The sequence below is a fragment of the Bison bison genome, unplaced genomic scaffold, assembly GCF_000754665.1.
Source record: "Bison bison bison isolate TAMUID 2011002044 unplaced genomic scaffold, Bison_UMD1.0 scf7180017864471, whole genome shotgun sequence".
Lineage (NCBI taxonomy): Eukaryota > Metazoa > Chordata > Mammalia > Artiodactyla > Bovidae > Bison > Bison bison.
The window spans coordinates 24,857,863-24,883,565 of NW_011495032.1; the positions used below are offsets into that span (position 1 = coordinate 24,857,863).

General features: G+C 44.0%; 1 protein-coding gene across 2 annotated transcripts in view; it reads left to right on the forward strand.

Annotated features, from left to right (window-relative positions):
* The window catches only part of KIAA2012 (KIAA2012 ortholog), a 128,569-nt gene that overhangs the window by 55,147 nt on the left and 47,719 nt on the right, over positions 1 to 25,703 (forward strand). For both annotated transcript variants that reach the window (XM_010860985.1, XM_010860984.1), the window contains 2 exons: positions 3,425 to 3,501; positions 19,604 to 19,741. In XM_010860985.1, the coding sequence (XP_010859287.1) occupies positions 3,425 to 3,501; positions 19,604 to 19,741 (215 nt within the window). The remainder of the gene's footprint in view (positions 1 to 3,424; positions 3,502 to 19,603; positions 19,742 to 25,703) is intronic.

Genomic DNA, 25,703 nt, shown 5'->3' on the forward strand with positions numbered 1-25,703 from the left:
GGTAAAGTAATGTCTCTGCTTTTGAATATGCTATCTAGGTTGGTCATAACTTTCCTTCCAAGGAGCAAGCGTCTTTTAATTTCATGGCTGCAGTCACCATCTGCAGTGATTTTGGAGCCCAGAAAAATAAAATCTGACACTGTTTCCACTGTTTCCCCATCTATTTCCCATGAAGTGATGGGACCAGATGCCATGATCTTCGTACATCCCCTCAATGATGAACCACTGCAAGTTATGGGGGCAGTTCCGTGAGTGAACATTAGCGGTCAAAGGGTACTCACGCCTCAGGAACAGCATGATGGAAAAAGACGCTATGCATAATTTAAGAGGCTCCCGCCAGCACTTTTGATAGCTCCTGCCCTTGTACCCACCAAGCATTTGACCCCTTTGGAGCCTGCAGGTCTGACATTCTCTCACAAGAACTGACACACAACTGGGAAGGAATCAGGTGGCCCACTCTGCCTGATAAGGTGACTTTCAGTCTCTATTTTGATATCAGATGAGCATCCTATACCAAGAGAAATAAGTATTCTGAAACAATCAGAATAAATATAGCCATGTTTCATTTTTATTTAAAACAATAAACAACAACTTGGGAATTAAACATGGCCAGCATAGGTTGAGAAGGCAATGGCACCAGTACTCTTGCCTGGAAAATCCCAAGGTTGGAGGAGCCTGGTGGGCAGCAGTCCATAGGGTCGCTAAGAGTCGGACATGACTGAACAACTTCACTCTCACTTTTCACTTTCATGCATTGGAGAAGGAAATGACAACCCACTCCAGTGTTCTTGCCTGGAGAATCCCAGGGATGGTGGAGCCTGGTGGGCTGACGTCTATGGGGTCACACAGAGTCAGACACAACTGAAGGGACTTAGCAGCAGCAACATAGGTTGAACAGCAACAACAATAACATAGATTGAAATTGAAGGAAATTTTTAATTTATTTTTATTTGTAATTGAAGGATAATTGCTTTACAATATGGTGTTGGTTTCTGCCATACATCAACATGAATCAGGCATAGGTATACATATATCCAGGGCTTCCCAGTAAAGAACCCACTTGCCAATACAGTAGACATAAGAGATGTGAGTTGGATCCCTGGTTGGGAAGGTCCCCTGGAGGAGGGCATGGCAACCCACTCCAGTATGCTTGCATAGAGCATCCCCATGAACAGAGAAAGCTGGCAGGCTATCATTCATAAGGTTGCAAAGAGTCAGACATGACTGTGCAACTAACACTTTCACTCACTTTCATCTGTTTTACCTATGGTAGCATATAGTATATATTTCCATTCTACTCTCGAAATTGAGTGAAATTTTAAGGCATCTATATTGCATGCTAGTATCAGATGCTCTTTACTGCTTTTCAAGTTTTGAGTGCTTGCTGAAGGATCCCATGATTTGAAGAAGGCAAAAGAGGTTTGGCATGAGACCCCACCTAGCAAGGGTCATCTTTGAAATTGCCCGATTATCTGGCAGGAATGCTATCTCCTTGCTAAAAGCCTGCCGCTAGATTAATGCTAGCATTTGAAAATCTACTTGGGCCCAATGGTGGGCAGCAGGGGAAGGATGTGTTTTTTGTTTATCTCTTTAGTGGCAGAAATGGTCACCACAAAAAGACTCTGAGCTCCCAGTTTCAGGCAGGCCTGGAAGTTGTGTAGTGTGTGGTCTGTGAATGTACACACCAGCTCAGGAATAATGGGAAAAAACTGTGCCTGTATTCACACCCAGCTGCCTGCAATGGTTGATGGGTTAGTCAGTTTCTTCAGCTTGATAAGAGGGGCAGATCCTGCCACATGGTTCAGAGAGGAAGTGTTACCACCCCCATTGCTCTATCTCCCAGGAATGCAATTTGAGTTGTGTCTCCTCCTTGACAGCTTGGACCTCAGTAAATTACCAGGGTCTTGACCCAAGAGATGGAGAAGTCTTAAGCAATTTTTCAGTCTCCTATCTAAAAACGTGTTTACATTTCTTGAACTCTGGCTGACTGATTCATTCTCCTGGTGTTGCAAGAACTTTCCTTATGCATTAGAATTTATAAGTTTCTTTTCTAAGAGACTCATGGTTCCTTCCAAGCCACGGTCAAGTGAACCTCATTGCAACGCAATTTTGTTGGGCTGGATTTGTCCAGAGGATGGATCAGGGCCAAACAGCTGTGATGTGGCAAGATCAAGTGAGGCTAACAGGAGGAGGTGTGAAGTGGAGGGGAAAAGTAGGAGATACTAAGTCAGGAGGTCTGGGTTCAAGTTCTGGTCTCGCACTCTTTCAAGGTATGGCCTTGAGCCAATCACATGAAATCACTCTCTGGGCCTCAGTTTCCCTAGTTATCTCAAATAACAAATGTTTTCAATCTGTGCAGAAGCCATTTTCCAGCAAGATAGAACAGCTGAGAAACAACAGAAAAGGGAAAGGGAAAGTCAGCCCACAAAGAAAGAATAGAGGCTTCAGGTCAAAGAGGCAAAGATGCAGAATTGCATACGGCCAGACTCATCACAGAACTACTTAGGAGTAGCAAGTATGTAAAGAACTTTGTGTTGGACACTAGTCCAGTACAAGAGACTAAAATCCTTTTCAGAGGAGCCATGCACTTAGCTGAATCTGTTCCTCAAATAAACATTCCTTTACAGACATGAAATTTACTTTCTTAGGGGAAAAAAAGAAAAACAAAATAAATCCTATCCTCTAACAGCATGAAGTTTGAGTCTGGCAGTCTTGGACTCAAATCCTTACTCAAAACCTCACTAGTTGCACACCCTTGGGTGGATTACTTTATTTTTTGAGCCTCAGCTTCCACACCTATAGCGAGTATGACAGCACGACCATGGAGGGGAGTCGTGAAGGTTACACGCCAGCCCATGTGGTTGTCCGTATATGCCTGCTTCTGGGTGAGCGGCAAGATTTCTGTTAGTCCCCTCCCACCAGCCCCGTTTTGACCTTTGCCTTTGTTTGCTTGTGTTTCCACCTCTCCTATTGCCCCTCCACATAATGAGGAAAAGGGAAGGCTCTGATCTCTCTATCTGGAAGGTTGCAGAAGCATTTTCCTACTTCAGTGAAGTCGGATCATACAAAATTTATATTCAACAGTATCAGCAGATTTTTTTCCATCAATATTTCCTTTTTAATTTCAGCTTTATCTGAATTTTAGTAGCACAAAGAATTTACTTTTGTTCTTTTAAAGAGCAACCAAAACAAGAAAACTAGAAATTTGAATATAAGGTCTATAACACTTTATTAAATGGAGCATTTAGACTGTGCCTATAGAGGTTACATGTGTTATTTGGTAAGTAAATATGAATGCCATAAGCATGTGTACGTTTATAGTCTTACACATATAAACTAGGTATGTAGGTGTATTGTATACATAAAAATTCATGAGACCTATATCTGACAACCTTGACCCTTTTCTCTCTGATTTTCATCATAGTAAACACTGAATCCAGAACAGATCTTCATATGAATCTTAATGAGACTTCACCTTTGACTCAAAAGCCAGAGAATCAGGTACAGTATTGATTTTGCATGAGCAAGTGACTGGTAGTCGGGACTTTGAGGTTCTTGTCCCTGCTTGCTGTGTGACCCTGGGTGAGATTCTTCACCTCTCTGGGCCTCATTTGCTTCATCAATTAAATGAGACAAGCAGACTATAAAATCACAGAGGTTCCTTAACTCATAGACTTGGAATGTCTTAACTCAACTTGGACTGTTTTGTCTGGCTCTTCATAAGTGCGAATAAGCTGAAGAGGCCTTTCCCTGACTTCTGCAAAGTCAAAAGGGAACAGGGAAACACAGAAAGGCATCCTCCATGGAGGCAGTGGGGACTAAGACTTTGCGCCAATGGGCCCGTTTTTTTCCTACTCTAATTCTCATTCCCAATGGGGAGAGAAAAAATAGCAACTAAGAAAAAAATGCAAGGAGACTGTGAAGAAAGGAGAAAAATGCTTTATCCGGGTGGATTAAGAATACTTATTAGTGGGACTTCCCTGGTGGTCCAGTGGCTAAGACTCTGAGCTCCCAGTGCAGGGGGCCCAGGTTCGATCCCTGGTCAGGGAGCTAGATCCCACATGCTACAACTAAGACCCAGAGCAGCCAAATAAATAAATAAAATTAAAAAAAAAATACTTATTAGTGATTCGAGGACATATGTTTACAAATATTTATAAATTGGTTCCTTAAAATTAAAGATTTGAAGCTGGCACTGCCTTGAGATTCACTCTAGAGAGATAACTCAGGGTATTTCCTAGAACTTTGCGGGTCTCAGCAGACGCAGCACAGCCCGGGGCTCTCCCTGCCGGGGGCTGGGGCGGGTGCTGGTGGTTGAGAGATGAACCAACATGGCCTCTATTTCTCCCTTATCTCCAACTTCCTGGCTTTCTCCTCTTCCCTCACACTCATTAAAACACAGTAATAATAAAAGTAACTTTGTTTCCCTGCGTGTGCCTAGTTGGTTCTGAGGAAGGACCTGAACTCTCGCTGTTAGGACCCCAGGCCTGGGTCAGGCCTCCCCTGAGCTAAAACACAACTGAGTCGACCCTTCCTGCTACTAAGGAGCCACACAACCAACATTTGCATTTTTTTTTAATATGCCTGTTTTGAAGATACCCTTTATATGGAATGTGAAAGGTTTTCTTCAAGAGAGACTGTGACTGAGGAAAATATGCTGTATTTCAATAATTCCACGACTCCAGAGGCCTTGCAAATACCTCATGTACTCCAAATTCACACAGCCCCATCATTATATTCCAGGAGACCTCATATCACCTGCAATAAGAGTGGCTCAGCCACGTCAAATTAAATCCTAAACTGAATTATTAACCTTGCAGCCAGAAAAAGGAACACCAGACCCAGGGTCTTCAACTCTAATCCTGGGTTTCCTCTGTGAGGCTCTGGCAAACCCACTCACTCTGAGACTTGCCCACATCCTCGCTTTGTGAAAGGACGGGAGTTGTTCCCACCAGAACCTGTTGGTTTGTTCAAGTTGCAATAGTCTTGCTTCCTTGAGAAGTAGTACCAGAAAGGAAAGCCATCGAGGAAATGTCTAGGAAGTCTCACCAGCCTCCAAACCCAGAGAAAATGGGGGTAAGGTCTGAGAGGGGGAGGTGCCTTCCATGCCTTCCTCACCCCCTTACTTCTTGAGGCTAATGGCTCTTTATTAGATTAATCACTGACTTCAACTTTAACTACTTCCTCAACCTACTCCATGTAAATGGCTAATTTCATGTTTACTATAAAGCATCTGGAAAGGATTTAGAAACAAATTTCTGCCCAGCGAATTTCAGTTATGTACCTTGATGGGCCACTGACAAACGTAGTAGATTCCTTCCAGTGCCGCCTTCCCTCTCTGAAGCAGGCTAGGGTATCACACAAAATTGATCTTTATCAGCGCCAGCAGTTTCTGCTCTTCTTTCCTTTCCATGAATCCCCACTCCCACCCCCACTCCCCCCTCCACCCCGCCCCCTCCCACCACTGGGATCTGACCATATTAGGAGTTTAGTCACACAAGATACTTTGACTTTTATATCAGTGTGCTGAGAGGAATCTTTTGGCATCACCATGCTTTAAATGAGAAGTCACACACCTCGATTTGGAAAAGAATTTCTTACGGGCGGGTGAGAAAGCCAGACAGCGCTTTGCAGGACGTGCCTGGGTTCCTGGATTTACCCAGTTCTGGAGGCTGCCTCTGGTGCCCCCTAGTGGTTGGACTTTAAAACCTCCGCTGTGCGTTTCCGAAGAGGCGGTGGACGCTGTGGGGGTAAGGAGTCACGAGAGCTCTTGCCTCTAGCACACAGGACGGCAGCTCTTCCGCACCTGGCCGAGAATCAGGGCCTAGGCGGTAAATCCATAAATAGAGAGGAGTAGCAACCGACGTCAACCACTTCCTAGGAATTGAAGGAGGTGGTTTAGTGGGGAAAGGGTGGGGAAGAAGCCTGCAAGAGGAAATTCGGAGATGAGAAATGAAAAAAAGAAAAAGGAGACAAGCAGACATGTTTCAACTCCAAGCTCCCATTTCCTCTTTCAAATGAGCTGCTTCCCCACTGTGAACAGAATCAAGTATTTATGAAGGCATTTTTTGCATATTAATAGCTGCATGTGGAACATTTCCAGTTCTGAAGTCCTAAAGGTATGGTGCCCTTTTTTTAATGCAGGTCCTTCAAACTCCTCACAGAATTTGGTATTCTTCTTCACATATATTTTCCTTTCTGCCTTGTGGCTCCTCCTAAGGCATTTCATTTGATTAAGGGAAATTAGTTCCTGGGATACCATCAGAAACGAAGCACTGCTCTTACCTTGGTGGCTGACCTCAATCACTAGAGATTTTCCTCTTCCCCAGGGCCTCTCTATGTAAGAGGCCAAAGGTTGGGTGAGGTGAGCAGAATCTAAAAAGATTATTAAAAGTGTAAATTAAAATTCTATAAGGAAGGGTTAACATATCTATCTTGAGAGGGGAGAAAGTAAAACTTTCTTTAAAAAGTAAGAAAAATAATTATAATTGCAGTAACTACAGCAGTATTACTATCTATGCTTGGTAAAGATCACATTCAATTTTAAAAGAAAAACATTGGGCGTCTCTGGTGGTCTATTGGTTAAGAATCTGCCTGCCAATGCAGGGGACGCAGTTTCAATTCCTGGTCCCAGAAGATCCCACATGCCACAGAGCATATAAGTCTGTGAGCCCCAGCTATTGAAGCCTGAGTGCCGTAGAGCCTGCACTCCGCAACAAGAGAAGCTGCCACAATGAGAGAAGCCTGAGAACCACAACTAGAGAGTAGGTCCAGAATGTCTGTATGCAGCAACAAAGACCCAGAGCAGCCAAAAAAAATAAGTAAATCTTTTTTAAAAATAAGAAGAAAACAAAACCAATTAGAAAAATAAGCAAAAGACATAAATAATTCATATCAAAAATGATAGTAATAGAAAACATATGGAAACAATATTCATTTCTGAGTAGCAATTTAAATTCAAATTGAGGCAAACTGGAGGTACAATTTTATATCTGAGATATGTGCCTCCTCTCACCTTTTTTTAATGATAACACCCAGTACTGTTGAGTTTTTGGCAAAACTGGTACACTTAAACACTTCTGGCGGGTTGTAATTTGATTCAAACCACTTGTAAGGGAAAATGGCAGTATAACTTGTATAACATGAAAAAATATTCATACCCATTGATTCAGTATTTCTGACTTTTGGGGATTTACCCTAAGGAAATAACTCAGCAGAGGCGGGGGGGGGAATCGAGTGAGGATGTCCTAGAGAAAAACTGGAAACAGTCAGAGAAACGATTCAATTAATTGTGAAGGGTTTAATTCCGGCATTAAAAAAAATGAGGCTTGTTCATCCTAGAAATGTGATTTAGTACAAAAGGTTTAACACAGGGTCTCTCAACTTCAGCACTTTGAGCCCGATAGTCCTTGTTGCAGGGAGCTTTCCTGGGCATCGCAGGATGCTGAGCAGCACCCCTGGCCTCCACCCACGAGGTGCCCGTAGCGCAACCCACTCTTCGGTGACAGCGTCTCCAGTCTTTGCCAAACGGCCCCATGGAAGGTGAAAATTACACACACCCCAGCCCCAACTCCACGTTGAGAACTACCAATTTCATTTTAAAAGTGGAAATCAAAGTGATGTCAACTATGACTGCAACTATATTAAAAAAAATTACTTTAAAGACTTGCAAATAATACATGCAAAAGAGCACAGGCATACTTGTTTGAAATTATGAATATGTTGGGTTGAGTTTTTTTATTTTTATTTTATCTTCCTGGTTTTTTATTGTTTTTCTTTCTTTTCTATTTTTTCAAAATTCTCGCTGTAAGGAGGAAAAGTGGAACTATGAGCAGAGCTGGTTTTATTCAAACCTAGCTTAAAATGATCAGGAGTCACAGTAAACAGCAAATATACAGCAAGTGAAACAAGGGTCAACACTGTAGTGCCATTATTAACTACTGTTAGTTGAAGTTCTTTAACATTAATTAGGTTTTCATTAGATTATTAGATAGGACCATCAAAATTCTCCTCTTAAGGATCTCAAGCCCTTGTCGGCATTTTATCCCTCTGATCCTAGACTTTGGGGAGGCAACGAATTCACCTATTTTTCTGAAAAGTCTGGATCTCAAAGTATCAAACTCTAATCATCCAGATCCGTCTTTTTAAGCTGGAGTCTAGACAGGCCCTGAGCCCACTGATTTATGGAGTTGTCAGGACAGAAAGGTTGTCAGTTAAAAGAGTATCAGAGTACAAGCTCAAACTTTATTAGATTCTCCAAGAATCACTGTGTCTCTGTTTAAAATAAGAAAGAAACCATCTCACCAGTTTTGACATTGTCTTTTCTCTCCCTTTGTTAGGGAGAGCAAACATCCTTTCTCACTTGCTTTAGCTTGGGTTTTGTTGTGTTGCTTTGTGGGGATTAGAACTTCGGTAGTATCCTAAAAATGCTGTTAAACAAGAATTATGTCTCTTTTTCCCATTTCACAAAGCCACTTCTATTTCAACCTATACTGTCTTCTTGAGTTCAGATTTCATGAATGTATGACAGTATAAATTCATATTTGATCTTGTATGTCCTAAATTTACCTCTTTCAGATTTCAAAGAGCAGCCTGTAATTCTAGCGCACTAAGGATTTAGGTTGAATAAACCTATGTTTACCCCATCTGCTTCCTTGGTGGTTTCACAGATGGTGTTCATATCCCCTTTCAGCCTTCCTCTTTCAGGAGAAAAAAAGAACACCTGTAGACACACTAAGTTTTTGTGCAAGGGTACATAGATAACCTTTTGTTTCAGTGTCCTTCTGAACCATAGCCTGCCTTTTGTTGGACTTTTTAGCTGTCATCTTAGAGAACAAGCTACTACTCTTTAAAGACAGACTTTTTTTTTTTTTTTTTAATTCTGCTCTACTCACCCTCACATCTCACATGTTTAGGACAGTTCTTGGCATATGCTACCTCCTCAAAAAAAGAAAAATTGACAAATAAATCTCTTACTGACATTAAGGTCCATGTCCTAGATGGGAAAAGCCTCTAAATAGGATTCAGAGATTGCAGGTTTTTTAATACTTATTGCTGTATTTTATTTGGCTTTGGCTGTACCAGGTCTTAGTTGCAGCATTCAGGATCTTCCGTCTTTCATTGTGGCATGCAGGATCTTTAGTTACAGCATGCAAATTCTTTTAGTTCCCCAACCAGGGATCAAACCCAGGCCCCTACCATTGGAGGCACTGAGTCTTAGCCGCTGGACCACCAGGGAAGTCCCAGGTTGCACTTGTTTTATTTCCAAGGAAATGATATGGAAGTTCAGCTCCCATTTCTCTAATAACTCACACCATCTCAGAATACTTGCTGCCGTTGGTTGCCATGATTTGGCATTTCATGCTCTGAAAACTTTTGTTCTTGTGCACATTGGAGATGTCACTAGACATACTTCTTAGAGTCTTTTTGAGGCTGAGGGGTGAGATTGGACCTAGCAGGAATGCCTGGGAGAATTAACCATCTGCATCTCCCCATCCAGAAAAGCACACTTTACTGCTCACCTTCTGCTTCTCATTTCTGATAGCATGGCACAGCATTTCCGGAGCTCCGTGCTCTTCCTCCCCACCCCAGCCAGCCCCTCTCTTTTCCTTCCTGCTTTCTTTCTCCCTGGTTTTGTAAATGGCTTTGGTTAGGAAACTTGATTCAAAGGGTTTTGTGTTTTTTGTTTTTTAAAATCTAAGCAAACTTCATCTTCTAGTTCAGTCTTACCCACAGGATTACTTTGTCAGCCCAAAAACTCTGTTGACAATGTAAGGATAATTTACTGAGAGGGATTTATTTTTAATTACCAAACTGAGGCTTTTGTTTGTTGAATTTTCACTGCAGCTATTATTTATTCCAATAATTCTGTATTTATTGATATGTTGGCTACTAGTGTGACAGACACAATATGTGTCTGATTTTCTTTTTTATTTTTATTATGGGAAATTTCAAATGCAGACAAAAGTAGAGAGAACAGTGTAACAAACCTCCATGTACCTATCATGCCTGCATGCATTCCTGCTTAGTCATATCCAACTCCTTGCAACCCCATGGACTGTAGCCCACCCAGCTCCACTGTGCATGGAGTTTTCCAGGCAAGAATACTAGAGTGGGTTGCCATTTCCTACTCCAATGTGTACCTGTCATAGCCTTCAACAATTATCTCTCCGTTATCAAGAGGGACTTTTTAAATGGTCATAGCAGCCAGTGTTTTTAAGGTTTACTATATGCAGAGTTTAGGATTATCTCCCTTAATCCTTACAACAGCCCTATGAGATAAGTGCAGTTATTGTCCCCATTTTACAGATGAGGAAACAGATGTCATGACAGACACGGCCCCATTTAACACGCAACCTGCAGTTGCCAAAAGGCCTTCTGGTTTGGGAATCCCTCAAAGCTGCTTTTGATGCTTGGACAGCAAGGAGATCCAACCAGTCAATCCTAAAGGAAATCAACCCTGAATACTCATTGGAGGGACTGATGCTGAAGCTGAAGCTCCAATACTCTGGCCACCTGATTCGAAGAGCTGACTCATTGGAAAAGACCCTGATGCTGGGAAAGATTGAAGGCAGGAAGAGAAGGATGAGATGGTTGGATGGCATCATCGACTCAATGGACATGAGTTTGAGCAAACTCTGGGAGATGGGGAAGGACAGGGAAGCCTGGAGTGCTGCAGTCTATGGAGTCACAAAGAGTTGGACACAACTTATTGACTCAACAACAAAGCTGATTTTAGATCCCAGCTTCTTCTGTACTGACTGTGACTTCAGGGGGGTTACTTAACCTCTCTGAGGCTCAATTTCCTCATCTATAAAGGAAAATGACAGATCTTCCTGATGGCCGGGTGGTTAAGACTTTGTGCTTCCAATGCAGGGGGCGCGGGTTTGCTCCCTGATTCCATATTCTACACAGCGTGGAAAAAAAAAAAATTAAAGGACAGTGGTAGTTCCCTCATGGGGTCGTGACAAGGATTAGATGAAACAACATATGGAAAAGGATTAGCACAATGTTGTCACTAGGCAATCCTGATAAATTACAATAGTAATTATTACTCTAAGCCCTTGTTCTCTGCTTGAAAACTGCTATAAAGCTGAATTTGGAGCTTGTAAGCAATCTAAGTGTTCATATGTGGAAAAGGAGAAGTTTGAATGGCAGGAATAACCTAAAGGACTATGAGTCAATCCAACTATGGCTTACCCACTCCACCCACCTTCAGCCCCCAAGGCCCTACAAGTATCCTCCATACCGTCTGGAATTTTTTGTTTCATTCCTTTATGTAATCCTACCTGTTGCACTTCCCTTTGGGTTTCTCCTATCCCATTGTGGATTGCTATTTATTTGTTCTCCCCCCTGCACCTAAGGGTGGAGAAGGAAATGGCAACCCACTCCAGTATTCTTGCCTGGAGAATCCCAGGGACAGGGAAGCCTGGCGGGCTGCCATCTATGGGGTAGCACAGAGTCAGACACGACTGAAGCGACTTAGCACCTGCACCTAAGGGAGCACAGCAGAATGCCAGGGGAAAGGGGAAGCAGAGATTTTGTAGGGGGGTGAGGGATCCTGTATCCAGCAGTGCCCCAGCTCCCCCAGAAGGTGGCTGCCCAGAAACATTGAGAGGTCAGAGGTCAGGAGGGCAGTGGAGGGGAAGGGGGCAGGAAAGAAAAGGAAGGATGTCTTTCTCTTCTCCCAGCCCCGTGCTGTACCAGCATTACTAGATTAGTTCAGCTCCTCAGCCTAGCTAAATTATGGGTTAAATAAGTTTTTAATGGATCCACGTGGAAATCAAATCATCACAGGTAACATTTCTTTTTTAGTGAAAATTTCATTTTTTACAATGAAATCAGTTTGCCAGTTAAGATCCCCTGTCTCCCAGCTGCTAGGTTGGAAAAGACACACCACAGTCAACATAACACAGAAGGCACACAGTCGGGGTTAAAGTTTGGGGTTAGAAGGAGCTCGGGACTTCTTCAGATTGCCTGCCCCACAACCCTCCACCTCCCATCTAAGTCTAAAATAGAATATGTCATGTCTCAAATACAGGCAGAGTTCCAGCCTGAATATGGCCAGACACGCCCTCACAGAAAAAGCTAGTTTCCATCTCCCTTGGAGCAGAAGAGATCACTATTTTGGCTTAAATTTTTTCTCCTCCAACCCCTGCTAAGCCAGATAAACAATGATTCTGTTGTGTCAACAAAGCACTTAATTAAACTGAGGACAATATCAATTAGAACTCCTGGATAAGATTTTCTTCCAGATAGTCGAAGCTTTGGAATTCAAGTGTCCTGTGTTTGATTATTCCAAAGCTCCTTGAGAACTGAGGTACGGAATCTGAGGCACAGAAAGCTTAACGAGTTGACAACAAAAGTCACCACCAGTCTCTCCCAGAAACTATATCTAGACATCACTGTGTTTCTCTTCCTGGTCTAATGTTTACTGGCTATCAGGCTAATTTGTAAATGCTTGTGTGCTCGGTTGTGTCCAGCTCCTCGAGACCCCATGGAGCCTGCCAGGCTCCTCTGTCCGTGGAATTTTCCAGGCAAAAATACTGGAGCAGGTTGCCATTTCCTACTCCAGGGGATCTTCCCAACCCAGGGATCGAACCGGAGTCTCTTGTATTTCCTGCATGGGCAGGTGAATTTTTTTTTTTTTTTAACCACTGTACCACCTGGGAAGCCCTTAAATGCTTAGGAAGATGTAAAATCTCCTTCCACAGAAGTGAGGATAAAGTGAATGAAGACAGGCAGGGAACAAGAAAGCTCTTCTCTGGCCTCCAACAAAACTGTACCTCCACCACACCTCCTTGTGGAGAACTTCTAAAACACTGTCCACTTGGCCTGTTTCCCCAGCACAAATTGCCTTGAGGATGTAAAAAGAGGGCCAGGATGTCAAGTGGCCCAGATGGGCAGGATGACCACAGGTCACAGGCACATGGACCACTGAGCAGACTTGTGGTGGGTGGAACCACGCTGTCATTTGGGGTCCCATGTGCTCCTCAGAAAGAGGCTGTGCAGGCAGACAGGGTTGTTTAGGGGCTTTGGGGGCAGGGGTCTGGCCACACACCGTGTGGGATCTTTGTTCCCCAACCAGGAATCGAACCCTCACCCCCTGCAGTGGAAATGCAGAGTCTTAACCATCGGACCACCACCAGGGACGTCTCGCAGGCCGGGTTGTTGAATTGAGATCCTGGTGTTTCCTCTGGCCTCCTGAAGACCGAAGGTCTCCCCATCTTCCAGGCCAGGGAAACCTAGACAGACAAGGTCTCAGAGTGGGACTTGGGAAGGCCGAGTGCTGGCCTTACACGGCTGGTTCCCTCCGCGTCACCCTGAGTTGACAGTGTATACAGGGCTCAGATCCCTCCCCAGGCAGTCCAGCCATGGGGAGCCCCGCTCAGCCCCACCTGTGTCCCCATTCCTACCGCCTGCTTTTATAATAGCTCCACAGGCTGCCAAGGGCAAGAAAGAGCCTGAGAAGGCCAAGTGCAGGGGAACTTGCCAGGCCCTTCAGCTCATAACTCCAGGCAGGAGTGACCTTTTCCAGGATTTGGTCCCCATCCCCAGTGACTTACTCATCCCCACTGGGATTCAGAGCCACCTCCCACCCCCACCTTCCAGGGAAGCGGAGGGACAGACTCTCGGCCAAGGAGGGGGCCTGGTGGTCCAAAGGAGCCTCTGACTCTTTTCCTTTTGTTTGCTCACAGGAGGGGACAAACGCCCAGTGTGCAGAGAGGTTTGATGTGACAACTTGATAGACCACATAAGGGTTTCAGCAAAGGCCTCCCGACCCCGCTCTCCATGCACTAAGATAATGCTGGGGTGTGTAGCATATTTCAGATCTTGCCTACAAAGGCCCTCCTTCCTTCTGTTTTCCTTCTCCAGCCCAGCTGGCCCACAGGTTCCCAGAGACTCTTGGCAGCTTGCTCTCAGGCAGAACTGAAGTTGTGAACTGCGTGGGAGGCGGTGAGACAGCCAGAGTGTTGCAGCCTCCTTAATGTGGGACAATAGCTCCTCTTGGAGCCACGAAGCTGTAGCTACAGAGATGGGGGACCCCAGTTAGAAAGGAGTGGGAGAAGTGAAGAGACACCCGCAACAGATCCGAATCTGTGTGGCTCTGTGGGACCTATGGGGGGCGGGACAGTCTAGCTGGTTGTGTTAGAATCTCCTTCCCTTCTTAACATAAGACGTTCCGGTGGCTGCAGCCCATGGTCGTGAGCCTTCGAAAAACAACTTGAAAGGAGGAAGGAGAATTATCCAAGAGAGGGTTTCACCTTGAGTTTGTAGCTCAGATATTATAATCCCAGAGTAAGAAAGGAAATGATATTTATTTTACTTGATGGACGTCCTTTGTTGGTTTTCCTACTTTATATGTGTGTGCAAATTGATATTTGTACACAGCCAATAGCTGTCTTTTGTTCTGGCTTTCAAGTGACTCCCATTATGTTTACAGCGTGATAATAATCCTGGATTTTCCATGGCTCAGTCTGTCAGAGCATAAGATTAGCTCTTGAATTCATTAACAGTCATCTCCTTTTAAATGTCAGATAAATTCTTAAATGCCAAGCACTTAACACAATGGCTTCTGTGCAATTCAAATCAGCTTTACCAAATTAGCTCATTAATCTTTATTATTTCATTTCCTGAAGAGAAAGGCTTCCTGGGGTTTTTAGCAGAACATAATAATATTAAAGTATTTACAGTACAATACAGGTGAAGGAATGGGTTTTGATTTTCTGCTAAACATTTCACCCTTGCCTCAGTTTTATAATCATTCTCACTGAAGCAGACACATTAAAAAAAAAAGCTTCAGGCATCTCTGCTTTCTTCTACTTGCCCTGTTTTCCTTCTCTCAATTTGTGTTTTCTCCTCCCCTCTACTCCCTGAGACCTTGACACCCTGTGACTATTTATTCTGCGATCTTTAAGAGCCTAGCGTGTGACTCTACCACCCAGAAAACAGAGGGGTGCCTCACAAGGTCCGGATGGAGTCAGAAGGCTGGGGCTGAACAGGCCTGGATATCAGGAACTCTCCTTTCCAAAGAATCCCTCCAAATAATCAGATACAGGCTATGCTGACTGCCAAAGATAGATCCTTCCAGGACTGGCTTCCTGTCACCCAGCTCTCTGCTCAAATGTCACTTCCCCAGAGAGGTCATCCCTGATCACCCAGAGGAAAACCCCACTCCTCCCCCACCAACCTCCATCCTATCACCATTTCATTGTCTTCATAGATTTATCACCATCTAAAATCACTCTGCTCGTTTATGTGTTTTTCTGGCACACACAGTATCACTCAATAAATAACAGTTAAATGAATAAAGCTTTCAAACTGTGGTACTAGAGAAGACTCTCTAGAGTCCCTTGGACAGCAAGAAGATCAAACCAATCAATCCTAAAGGAAATCAACCCTGAATATTTATTGGAAGGACTGATGCTGAAGCTGAAGTTCCAATACTTTGGCCATCTGATGCAAAGAGCCAACCCATTGGAAAAGCCCCTGACGCTGGGAAAGATTGAGGGCAGGAGGAGAAGGTGGCAACAGAGGATGAAATGGTTGGATGGCATCACTGACTCAATCAACATGAGTTTGAGCAAGCTCCGGGAGATGGTGAAGGACAGGGAAGCAAAGGGGCTGCAGTCCATGGGGTCACAAAGCGCCAGACTTTATTTAGCAACTGAAAAACAGCAAATGAATAAAGTGAAATGAAAAACCACCCCAATGCATAGCTTTCCTTTTCCTCTTATCACTACTTTCCAGAATCCTATTTATGTATTTAATCTTCTTTCCTCTCACCTCCCAAACCCCCTTGCTTTATAATGTATTTGTTAGAATACTTGAACGTAATAAGCGAAAACAGTGCTGTGTGGACTTCCCTGGTGGCACAGTGGATAAGAATCATCTTCCAGTGTAAAGAACACAGGTTTGAGCTCTGGTCCAGGAAGATTCCACGTGCCGTGAAGCAACTAAGCCCGTGTGCAGCCCACGCACCTAGAGCCTATGCTCCACGACAAGAGAAGCCCTTACACCCCAACTAGAGAGGAGCCCCCGCTCTCCGAAACTAGAGAAAGCCTGCGTGCAGCAGCTAAGGCCCAGTGCAGCCAAAAAATAAATAAATGTTAAAAAACAGTACTGCACATTCCAGTGACTGTAGAGTCTCACTGGAAACATTCCATCAAGAATTGATGGCCCCTGAACCTTAGGGAGATGAGCCATACAGTCAAGAAGCTTGTTTTATCAAATGATTTATAAGCTAAGTGATTCAGAGAGACTTCTCAAAGTCTCTCAACTCCCTACTCTTTAATCTGAGCACCACATAAGGAGTTAAAATAATTCCAGCCATTGGATCGAGTCTTGGCTGTGTCTTTTGTCCTCCAGCCTAACACAAAATCTTCTCTTGACGATCATGAAGAAACTTCCCTCAAAATCAGTGTTGTCTGATTTCTATTATTCCACCCAGTGACTCATGTATGGTTTTGGAAGCTAGAAAGCTTCAAATGCTTTGTTTGATTCTTGTTTGGACCACATGCTTTCATTTGATCTAGAAACAGGGAGGGGAGGTCTCACTTGGAGAAGCTAATCAGATATATAACTGAAATGACAAAAAAAAAAAAAAAATGCGTATGTATTTGTCCAGAAAAATCTTTATCTCTAGCCCCATTTCAAAACAAAGGAAAAGGGTGTGGATGTTCATCAGAATGATGGCTGCTTATGGGGATTCACTGTTAATTCATCATTAACACTTAAAAGTAATACAAATGTGATGGAAGGGAGAGCTATGCCCAGAGACAGCCATCCAAGAGTTAGTCTCCTAGAAAATATGGAAATGATCAAATCCACACCCAGGGTGATCTCATAGCACACTAATGTATGTGACCCCAGGAAATCAGCCCTGAAAAATAACACGTCACTTTCCTCTGGGAATGAGGAACCCAGTCCTACGCAGAGGACAGTCCTCGAGGTCAGCACGTGCTCCCTGGATGTCTCTCTTGCCCTCCCCAACCAAGTTGGGCCATAACATGTAGCTTGCGCACAATGTTATCATTACTCTTTTTTTTCCCATGCTTTTTTATGGTGGTAAAAGTTATATAATATAAAATATACTTATTTTAACCATATTTAACTGTACAGTTCAGTGGCACTAAGAACTTTCACATTGTTGTGGAGGTCTCACCATCATCCATCTCCCAAATTTTTCACCTCTCCTAAACTGAAACTCTGACCCATTAAACACTAACTCCCTATCCCCAACCCCACGCCCCTACTCCCCAGCCCCTGGCATCTACCGATGTAGTTTCTGACTCAATGAATGTGTCTATTCTAGGTACCTTGTATGAGTGGAATCAAACTGTATTTGTTTGCACCTAATGTATATTGGAATGCATTTTAAGGTTAATTTATGTCCTACAGATTGTACCTTCTTTTTCTCCCCGTGTGGTAGGTTCTCATTAGTTACCTATTTTGTACATGAAGTGAAGTGAAAGTCGCTCAGTTGTGTCCGACTCTTTGTGACCTCATGTACACAGTCTATGGAACTCTCCAGGCCAGAATACTGCAGTGGGTAGCCTTTCCCTTCTCCAGGGGATCTTCCCAACCCAGGGATCAAACCCAGGTCTCCCACATTGCAGGCGGACTCTTTACCAGCTAAGCCACCAGGGAAGCCCTATGTATGTATTTTATGTATAGTGTATATATGTGTAAGCTGCTGCTGCTGCTGCTGCTGCTAAGTCACTTCAGTTGTGTCCGACTCTGTGCGACCCCACAGACGGCAGCCCACCAGGCTCCCCCATCCCTGGAATTCTCCAGACAAGAACACTGGAGTGGGTTGCCATTTCCTTCTGCATATATGTGTGTATATATATATAAATCTTAGTATCCCAATTTATCTCACCACCCCCTCTCCTCCCTTGGTGTCTATACGGTTGTTCTCTATGTCTGTGTCTCTATTTCTGCTTTGCAAAAATGTTCTTCTGTACTGTTTTTCTAGATGCCACATATACGTGCTAATATACGATATTTGTTTTGTTTGGCCAGTATGTAGCAAGTGTGTATTCATTTCCTGACCCTGTGCAGGGCACGGCAGGTACCTGGGAACAGGACAGCCATGGTTTCCAGCCCTCGTGGAGCTTATAGTCAGTCTGGTGGGGAGGAAAAGGTGGCTGCACATGCATGAGCGTCTCTCTGGGCACGGTGGGAAGAGCTGTGTTCTTTGAGATGTCACGGGAGGCACAGATGAGCCAGACCCAAAGGATGAGGAGGAGTTAAAAGGGAGGGGTGTGTTCCCCAGAGATGGGGAGCATGTGGGCAGCCTTGCTCCCGGAACTGAAAGGTCAGAGCTGACGGCAGCCCTCTGAACTTGCTCTTCCCACGGTGAGGTCAATGGTTCCTACAGAGAGCCCCACCAAAATTCCCCTCGCCTTCTTCAGAGTTTGCTCAAACACTGCTTTCTTGTAGGGGTTGTGGGGGTGGGGGGGGGGTCCGTTGTACTACTTAAAATTAGCAACCTCCATCACCTTCCCCAGCTGCTCCTCACTCCCCTCTCTGCTTTATTTTTCTCCATATCACGAGTAACCTTCAGATGTAACTGATGTTCCACCTATTTGCTTGTTACCTCATCCCTCTCAGTGGAATGGATGTGCAGTTTTCCTGAGAGTGAAGCCTCTGTCTGCTTCTTGCACTGCCGCATGCTTTCTCCTGGGCATAGAACAAGTACACAATAAGTATTTGTTGAATGACTGAATGAGACAGGAAAGATAGTCCAGAGCCAGGCAAGAAGAGTCATGTAAACCTTCTAAGCGGGTTGGCCTTCATCCTGAAGGGAAGGCCTTTGAAGGTCTTAAGCAGAAGAATGATGTGGTCCAGTTTGCATCCGGAAAAAGCACCTGGGTTGCAGTACGGAGCGTGGGCTGGCAAGCAAGTTCAGGATATGCTTTGTCATGCTCTGTGGGGTGACAACATTTGCATGTTGTGGCCATAGGAGATCAGAAAAGCCTCCGGACACCTCCACCAGCCCATTCTTCCTTCCCTCTCTGCTAGATTTGTTCAAATCACTCTTTCTAACACATCAAATACATTTTAAATTTGGAGATAAACTGAAGTCTTGATATAACTGTGTTTGCTGCAAGGCAGATTTAATAACTGTTCATGGAAGCTGTAGAAGTAGCAAAAAGATCTCATCAAAAAAAGTAGTTCAGAAAAAAAAAAAAGTTCGGGGCAGTCCATGATTTCGGCTCTGTATTTACCTGCTGTGTGACTTTGGGCAAGTTACTTAACCTCCAAGAGCCTCCAGTTCCTCATCTGCAAAATGGGGCTAGCAATATATGCCTCACAGAGCTGTTAGGAGGATTATATAAAGTGACTCCTACCCGGCAATACAGTAAGGTGCCTTTTCCCACTTTCCCATCATGCTGACTCCAGGTGTGAATTCATAACCAGACTCAAGTTATCCTCCACACATATGAGTCCCCTGTCTCTTCCATGGTAAAAATAGGTGTTACTATTAGTGTTCCAACGATGAAGAATTGCTTTCTATAAATATTTGGGGATTCAGACTAGCTCTTGTCGCACTGTATATCATTCCTATGAATGCTGGGCTTTCTGCTTCTCTTCACAGGGAGCCCAGCAGTCCTTGGAGGCAGCAGCTCAGAAGACAGGAGAGCCTCAAAGTTGTATAAATAAAGGGCTGATATGTTCAAACAGAAAAGAATTTTACACGCGCAAGCTGCACCTCGACATGACGCCGTTCCTGAAGGTGATCTCACACTGAGAAGACGAGGGGTTTTATAGACACATACACAGGGATTCCAGTTAATACACTTCTGCATGGTACAAAAAAACAGCTTCAGAAGTCCCTCAGAGTTCCTGCTTTATCAGAAGGGACAGAAAATAGGCAGCTTGTAGCAGAGGAAGATAGAACAAATTAGGACAGTAATCACAGGCAGCCATCGGGGACAAATCAGTTGGGTGTCTGGTTTGGTTGGTGGAGGACAGGGAAGAGAGAGGAGAAAGGATAACCTTGAACCACTCATAAAACAGGTAAATATAACTCATTTTATCTTGACAGTTGTTACAATAATTGTTACTGTTTTACCATTGTAAATGGGCAGAGCTGATAATCCTACTATAGAGAAGGCTAACTCTTGAGTTAACTATTTAGAAGGCAACTGCCAATCCTCTTCTGGATGTCTGACCCTGTTTTCACTAGGAGTTCATTACTTTCCCAAGCTCAGCTTCAATTCAGCTAAGGGTACTGAGAGTTCCTGTGGTGGGGATGGCACTTGTCCATCTTTGCAATACGCCCTCCTGCCCTGGCATCTAACAGCAACTGGCTCATGGAAGAGGCTTCCTAAATGCTCCATAAGTGGATCCCCTTCTCATCCCACAATCCTCTGACTTAAGAGCCTCTTTCTCCCCATTATTTGCCCCCCTCAGAGGTGAATGAACAAGAAATAAATGACCTTGGAGTGAAATAAACTGATCAGGAACAAAGCAAGTCTTGGCCTGGAAGCATCTCAGGTCCTTCATACTACCCTCAAAAAACAAGATCCCAGGTCCTTGATAAGAAGTGGTGACTAAGAAAGATAGAAACAAAGATGAAGACGTCAAACACTCGTGGGGCTCATGATGGGAGCACTTTCCAGTGCTGTAGACTGGCAGGGACTTCCAAGTTCACGTGGGTCACCCTCCTAACCTCACTGGTCCAGAGTTCTTAGGTTCCAGCTGCTTTGAGTGGTCCCAGTCCCAGCTCTGCCAGGTGGGGCTTTGATTCCGAGTCACGTACGCCCCAAATCTGTCTCTCTCCATGGCTGGGTTTTTCTTTCCTGTTTCCTCTTAGATAGGCTCTTTCCCCATGGTTTCAAGATAGCCATGAGCTTCTGTTTTCTAAATCACTGGCCTAGCTTGAGTCACATGGCCATGCACAAATGAAATCACCATGGCCAGAGGAATGGAAGACACTGATTTTCCCAGCCTGGAGCCATAGGAACTCAGAATAGGGAGGAGAGGAGTGTTTCAAAAAGGCAAACTTAGAAGAAGAGAATGGTTCTGGGAAGCAAACCTAAAGATTTTCCTAGAAGTATTCAAAATAATTACTTTGATTCATTATTCATCATATGCCACCAAAACAATGTACCACAGTCTGGGTGGTTTAAACAATGGAAATTTATTTTCTCACAATTCTGGAAGCCAAAAGTCCAAACTTAAGGTGTCAGCAGAGTTGATTTATTCTGAAGTCTTCTCATGGCTCATAGATAGCCGTCTTCTCTCTGTGTCTTTACGTGATCTTTCCTCTACACGTCAGTGTCCTAATCTCCTCTTGTTTAAAGACATCAGTCGTATTGGCTTATAGACCATTCAAACAACTTCATTTTACCTCTTTAAATATCCTGTCTCCAAACACAGTCACATTCTAGGATACTGAGGGTGTTCTTCAACATATGAATTTCAGAGAAACACAATTCATCCCCAAACACTTATGTTAATGAAACTATGCTCTTCTTTTCCTTAGCAACACTTTAGTTCTTCCCTTAGGGCTTGAAGAATTATGGTTGATGCTTCCTGGGATGCGATATCGTCATTAGCACTATTCATTCATTCAACTCATAATGAGCATCCACTACCTACTGTGTGTCTGGCACTTTCTGGGCCTTTGAGATACATCAACAAACAAAACAGATAAAGCCTTGTCCAGGCAACGTATATGGTAAATTGATAACTGCTATGTAAATAAGACAAGAACATATTTATGGAGCCTCTAGAAGCTGCAAGTGAGGGATTTTACAATTTTTGTGTGTGTATTTAGTGTCCACAGTGCTTTCCTGTTACACGTTTTCATTCAGCAATTTTGGCACCATATTATAGAAGGAAAGGCACTGTCATCCCCAAGGCCCACTTTCTAGTCCATCCTTTTCAAGACTCACAGAAATTATAACTCAGTCTGCTTCTGCATGAGACTGATGGGGACACTCTAGACTTTCTGACTCCCAGACCAGTCCTTGCCCCTCATACTACATCTTTTCTTGCAAATGTTCAGTGTTAACAGCTCTCCCTAGATAGACCTTCTGCTTGCTGAGGTGGCAGCTGCCAGACTCTTAGGGGCTGCCTCGCAGAAAGACTCAAATCTCAGGATTGTACATCAAAGGATGGAAAGCTCAAATCAAGAAAGGCACACAGGCTGTTCAACTCAGTCTATACTTTTCATCTCTGTACTTCCTGCCTAGTCACGGGGCACTTCATTCATTTTTGGCTGGTGCATGTAGGAAGCAGTGCACATTTCAGGGGATGAGGGTAAGAAACAAAAATATTGGAGCAGAAAAGGGAAATGGAAAAGGATATAAATAATCACAATTGCTAACATGAATGAACAATTGTTCTGTGCTAGGCTCTGTTGTAAATTTTACATGCAAGAACTCATTTAACTCACAAAGTGAATCTAAGAACTAGGTAGCATTATCCCATTTTACAGATGAGAAAAGTAAGGTCTTGAGAGGTGAAGTGACTTCTCAAATGTCATACAGTTGGTCAGGCAGCCCTGCGCCAGAGTCCATGTTTTGTTTGTTTGTTTGTTTCTTGCGCACACCTCATGGCACAAAGAAACTAGCGCCCCCTGCAGTGAAAGTGTGGTCTTAACCGCTGGACCACCAGGGAAATCCTGCTGCTGCTGCTGCTGCTAAGTTGCTTCAGTCGTGTCCGACTCTGTGCAACCCCATAGACGGCAGCCCAGCAGGTTCCCCCGTCCCTGGGATTCTCCAGGCAAGAACACTGGAGTGGGTTGCCATTTCCTTCTCCAGTGCATGAAAGTGAAAAGTGAAAGTGAAGTTGCTCAGTCGTGTCTGACTCTTAGCGACCCCATGGACTGCAGCGCACCAGGCTCCTCCGTCCATGGGATTTTCCAGGCAAGAGTACTGGAGTGGGGTGCCATTGCCTTCTCCGAGAGAAATCCTGGGACCCATGTTTTCAACCACTTCGCTATAAAACTTCCCTGCAGGCCTCAGCTGAGTCCTATCCAATCAAAATCAGCGCCTACCAAATTAGATAAGCATCCAACACAGCTCCTTCTAGAAAATTCCATCCCTAAGCACTCATCCAGTCTTTTGCAGGAAGATTTTCTGATTCTGCGGGGCTCTGCCATTCCCCTCCGTTTCACCTGCGTTCTGTGGAGTCAGCATAAAGCTTTGTCTCCCCATGATCGCTCATTTCCCTTCAGACAGGATACATTGAACATCTACTGTGTATCAGACACTGTTAGGCGCTGAGTGTACAGAGATGAATCATCGCCATCCCTGGCCTTCCAAGGAATCTGTAATCTAAGAGGCAGATAAACAAAGAAGTGGATAGTATCAGCACAGTTTTGTGCAGAGGTCAGCCCAGGTTGCTACAGGAGAGACGCCTTCATTTATTACACGTGGAATCCTCCTCAGATTCAAGAACCTCTTTATAACACTGAAGGCAATGCTGTCAGCCCATTTTCTAGGATAATCTGTATCAGGCTTAGATCTGGGGAAACATGATCAACCCAGAGTACATCTGGGTTCACATAAAAATTGACCCATGTTTTTTCTTTTTAAATCTATTTTTTGTAAAAGAAATGGTAATTGATGAATAAATTAAGATAGAGATTTTTTTCCCTGGGAATTTTAATGAATTATCAGGGTTAGGTCATGGTAGTGGGGAAGAAAATAGCAATAATGCCAATTAATGCTAGATACAGAATTGAATATGCTTATACTAGACACTGACATCAAAGGGTATGTACGTTATGCCCAGAGGATATGAAGAATGAGAAATAAGCCTCCACCTCACAGCCATCACACAGGCAGTCATCGCTTGGTGCCCTTGAATCCCGACAGAGGGACCTGCCTGAAATGGGGTACCTTGAGTTGTCCCCTGTCCTTGGTCAGGAGTCAGGTGTTACTTGGATGTAACTTACGCAGGCAGGTGTGGGTACATCCTGCCAAGAAGAGTCTGGCTGTCACTACCCTGAACCCTGTGGTCATGTGGGGAAGAGACAACATGGATTTCAGTGAGGAGAAGTAACGGCAAAACGATGCTTGATGCTCAAGACATTGTCCAGAGGTGGAGTGGGCCCCTGAGGAGGGAAGTTCCGGTGCCTAGAGTCATTGAAACCTACTTTGTTGACCACCAGCAGGCAAGTTGCAGATGAATCCCAAGCTGGTTTCCAGATGTGATGACCCCAGGACACTTGAAAATAATTTTGCCAGCAAGAATATTCAGGGCATTGAGTCTGTGACAGTTCCTCCCAAAAAAAAAGCCCGAATTAAGTGGACTCTTATCAATATTAAAGTATCTGACCAGCAGTTGGGAAGCCCTGGGTGTTCTCGGACTCTGAGCAACCTTGTCACACTGTGGGACTCCTCTTCAGCTGCCTCTTCAGTAAGATGGAAATAGTAATACTGGAACCTCCCTACCTACCTCTCAATGGTGAGGCGAGAATTAGACGAAATAATAATTTTCAGAGTTTTCACATCTATAAAGGATTCGATTCACAAAGAAGAAAGAAATATTCACTGATCCCTGCTAAGAGCAGGCCTTCCACATATTAAACCTTATTTAATTTCCCCCACCCCCTTCCTGGTAAGTGTACAGTTCACCACTGTGCAGATGAGGAAACTGAGGATTGGTGAGATGAGCGAACCAAAGAGTGATGTAACTGGCGGGAGAGGGAGCTAGTTTTCAAAGCCACCAAACCTACAATTCCTCTTATTGATAAGGTTTATCTGCGCTGTTCCTGAGAAGAATTTAATTGTATATCTTTGTTTAGCCTTTCAGTACCTGGGAGAGGAACAGAGATTTAGTACTTTCATCTTAATAATGCAAGATACCTTATGATTTTCATAAATCCATTCGCTTTATTGAAGAATAAATGTGAGATCTTTTTAATACATGAGAAAAGTTGTACAACCTTGCAGTTGAAACTCACAAATGAGAACTTGATTCCCTTCAAGCATCAATAAGGCATTGAAATTGGTCATATAATGCATGTGTTAAATGATATGTTACAAAGAATTTCCAAATATATTTTCCTAATTTAGCTTTTCAAGAACTCTCTACAAAATGTATCATTACTCCCATTTCACAGATGGAGAGGCTATGATCAGTCATACAGCGTGAGGCCAAATGGAGCCCCACCTCTGGCTCCTGCTCCCCCTCCGCCCTGTAGTTCTTTCCCGGAGCCTGCTATGGGCCTAGAAGTACCATGCTCAGATAGGGGGCTGGGTGTGAGGGGAGAGGGCAGGGCCAGTGGAAGGTTCTCCAAGAACAGCTGAGACCTTCAGGACACCTGGCCCAGCCCCTGTCTGTTGCAGAAACTGAGGCTCAGGAAGTAATTACCTCACATGACCTGTAAGGCCTGAGATGTAGGATCCAAGCTTCAGTGCACAAGGTCTGAGTCCAGGGCCTGCACCCCAACCCCTGGGGCAACTGTCTCTCTTGTCTGGTTTTAGCGCTGCAGTTTGTGTTTACCAAGTGTTTGTTACCATCCCCACTCACCCACACCCCTCCCCAGCCCTAGAATACCACACTGTTGCCAGCACTCTTTCTAAATACAGCTCAGTCATGCCACTGGTTTGCTTGAAATTTCCTACCACGTCCCCATTGGCCTTCCGGTTAAATCCTGGCATCAAAAAATGTATTTCTTTTATAAATAGAAAAATAGAGCAAACAAAAAAATATTTTTTAAAACTCCAGACTGCAAA